Consider the following 2,760-nt stretch of genomic DNA (forward strand, 5'->3'; position numbering starts at 1 on the left):
TATATATATATATAGCATAAGTTTAATTACTGGCAACATTACAGGTTACCTTTAAATACTAAAACAACGTGGGTTAGCAACATGGTCTGTACCTCAAGGAACTTAAGACTTACCATCAACTCCATTATAAGATGCAGTAACTTCTTGCACCTCTTTTTTTGATCTCATAGGAGCCCATGACCCATCCTCTTTAAACTGAATCTCATCACAGTCTGTGCAGTACTTCAAGATTTCCATAAACAACCTGTAAATCAAACACCCTTACTACCCATCCTCAAAAAAAGAAAAAAGGGATTGGAAAAAACCTCTGGATTTACATTAAAACAGATTAAACTAGAAGCAGGGTAAATTTGCACCTTATAGGGTAACTGAATGAGAGAAATATAAACTAAATTAATCTGCTGAAAGAATCAGACTGCTTCCCACATCCCATATATAATTTTCACCAAGAAAATTCTGAGAACTTAAGATAACAACCTGTATGTTCTCTTAGTGTTACAGAAACAGCAAAACTGTCCAAAACATAGTATCCCAATGAATTAATCCCAGTTCTCAAGCAATGCTACCATGCATTCAACAGGAGAGGTCTCTCTTAGGTTGACGCACAGATTCCAGAGGTAACTTTCTCGATGGCTTGCCACGACTTAGGTTACCTAACCTGTGAAACCTACGGCCACGTAGCAAAGAAGATGTGTTAAAGGTGATTAATCCTGTTTTAGTCACCACCTCCCTCTGGACTGGCATTATGTAAAATGGGGTTGCCTCAGAGCCCTGGGGGTCCCTCCAAGACCACCAGAGCAGCAGACAGAAAACTCGTAAGACCTCCACTATCTCCATCTTGCCTGTCTTTCTTTGGAAAGCCACTGGAACAAACGCATGCCCATTAAAACCATTTCAAGTTCAACAAACTTTGGCATTCACAAGGAAAAAATGTTTTGGTATAAAGTTCCCCAAGTAATTCTATTAGCTCTTCACTTTTCCTGCTTTTGGAGCACAAGGTTCCTGCCCAGGGGATTAGGATCTGAGAAACCAATGTGGAGCCCTAGCATCATATTTTGTACGCCCACCAGAGAGAAAGCGTTGGCTTTTAAATACCTACTGGATAAATACCCGAAGCAATTCCAAAAAGTGTGGAATTATGCATGAAATTGAAAATGTAATAAATGAACACAATCCCTCTAAATATATGAATATCTGCTATAAACCATGTCAGATTTGTATAGAGCTGCTCAGCCTAAAAAGCCATTATTTTATTTATTTATTTTTTTTTTAAACTCTAAGACTATACTATTTTCCTACCTCAGTGGAATATTCAATAGCCAGTCTTTTGTAAAAGCAAAACCTTGTTTGAGCCTGAAAGCAATGCAGCCTGTCATGTCTTTTTTTAAATCTATTATAGCAAACTGAGAACATGAATTATTTCAGAATATTAAATTATGGAGCATCTGCTTCATAGCTTTGTAGGGACCAATGCACGAAACACAACTGGGTGACCCGAAATGACTCCAGTACTCATATAATCAAGAACTAACAAACGTATCCTGCATTTTGCTTACCCATCAATGATGAGGTGCTCATAGGGAGCCTTCTTGTCACAAACAGGGCAAACCCAAGTAGGTTTCTTCTCATTCATTTGAATGTAGAGAGTGGCATCAAAACACTGTAGATGCGAACAAGTCAGGGCCCTACATGGGCTAGTTAGCCGCATTTTGCCAAGCTTTAAGGAGACAGAGAAAAAAAGTAAGATTGAAATGTTATGGCATGAAATAATTTTTTTCCTTCTTTTTCTTTTTTTAATGAAAGGCAAGCTTAATTTTGTCTACAGTTCAATTCCTAACCACAAAAGTATTGGAGAAATTCAAGTCCCAGTCACTGCATAAATCATACATGCCATTTTACTCTGGCTTTTGTATGCACATAATGACAGTGTTTTTAAATTAAGTTATATGGGTGAAATGAAAAGTCACTTCATTCTTATTCTGTTGTCCTAAAATGCTAAGTCAGTCCCCTGTTTATCACTTGCTACCATGTTTGGGCCAGCAAATATAATTCCTCATTCTCACTGGTATGCCCATATTTGAAATATTTATAGACCTATGTCCATCCTCTTCCATTACTTACAGATTAGCTAAACTTTAACATAAAGGCCCTAATTCCTGAATATACTAATTCAGCCACTTATCTTTAACACGGAAGCAAACTCATGCAGAAACATTTGCAGAATCAAGGCCCTGTATTTCTGTTCTTCTGTTATAGCTGCACTTCCTCCTCAAGCGGTCTCCAAATGTACCTATATAGTCTTGCTACAAAAGCATCTAAAATGATCACCCAAAACAGTTTCATTACAGCCACATCCAGGGGGATGATATAGATAGTATCTTCTATGCTGTGAAGCAATATTGGTACACATGGGGCATGTCTACACAAGACATTAACTGTGGAGTAGACTAATTAGCTCTGCAGTAAACATCTTGCGTCTATACATGCAACCCTATTAGGCCGCACGAAACTACTTAACTCTGCAGGCAGGGTAGTACTTGTAAACCAAGAACTATCCCATGGCAGAGTTCTTTACTCTGCAACACCGCACATGCAGGAGCTGACATGGCTGGCTGGGGCACAACAGTGCTTCAGTGAGGGGCCGGCCTGCCTGCCAGCCCTGTACTGGAGCGTCCTCGTGCCCCATCCAGCCCCTCTGCAGCACACTGAGGGGAGCTGGAACAGGCCTGGGCTGGCTGACTGACCACCCCCCCCCCCCAC

At 40.0% G+C, this 2,760-nt stretch overlaps 1 protein-coding gene across 3 annotated transcripts in view; it reads right to left on the bottom strand.

Moving 5' to 3' along the window:
- The window catches only part of PIAS1 (protein inhibitor of activated STAT 1), a 73,844-nt gene that overhangs the window by 6,890 nt on the left and 64,194 nt on the right, over positions 1–2,760 (bottom strand). For all 3 annotated transcript variants that reach the window (XM_019503943.1, XM_019503944.1, XM_019503942.1), the window contains exons 9-10: positions 1,557–1,717; positions 114–244 (exon numbers count right to left, since the gene is read on the bottom strand). In XM_019503943.1, the coding sequence (XP_019359488.1) occupies positions 114–244; positions 1,557–1,717 (292 nt within the window). The remainder of the gene's footprint in view (positions 1–113; positions 245–1,556; positions 1,718–2,760) is intronic.

Source organism: Gavialis gangeticus, unplaced genomic scaffold (genome assembly GCF_001723915.1).
Source record: "Gavialis gangeticus isolate Ggan-Ray unplaced genomic scaffold, GavGan_comp1, whole genome shotgun sequence".
Taxonomy (NCBI): domain Eukaryota; kingdom Metazoa; phylum Chordata; order Crocodylia; family Gavialidae; genus Gavialis; species Gavialis gangeticus.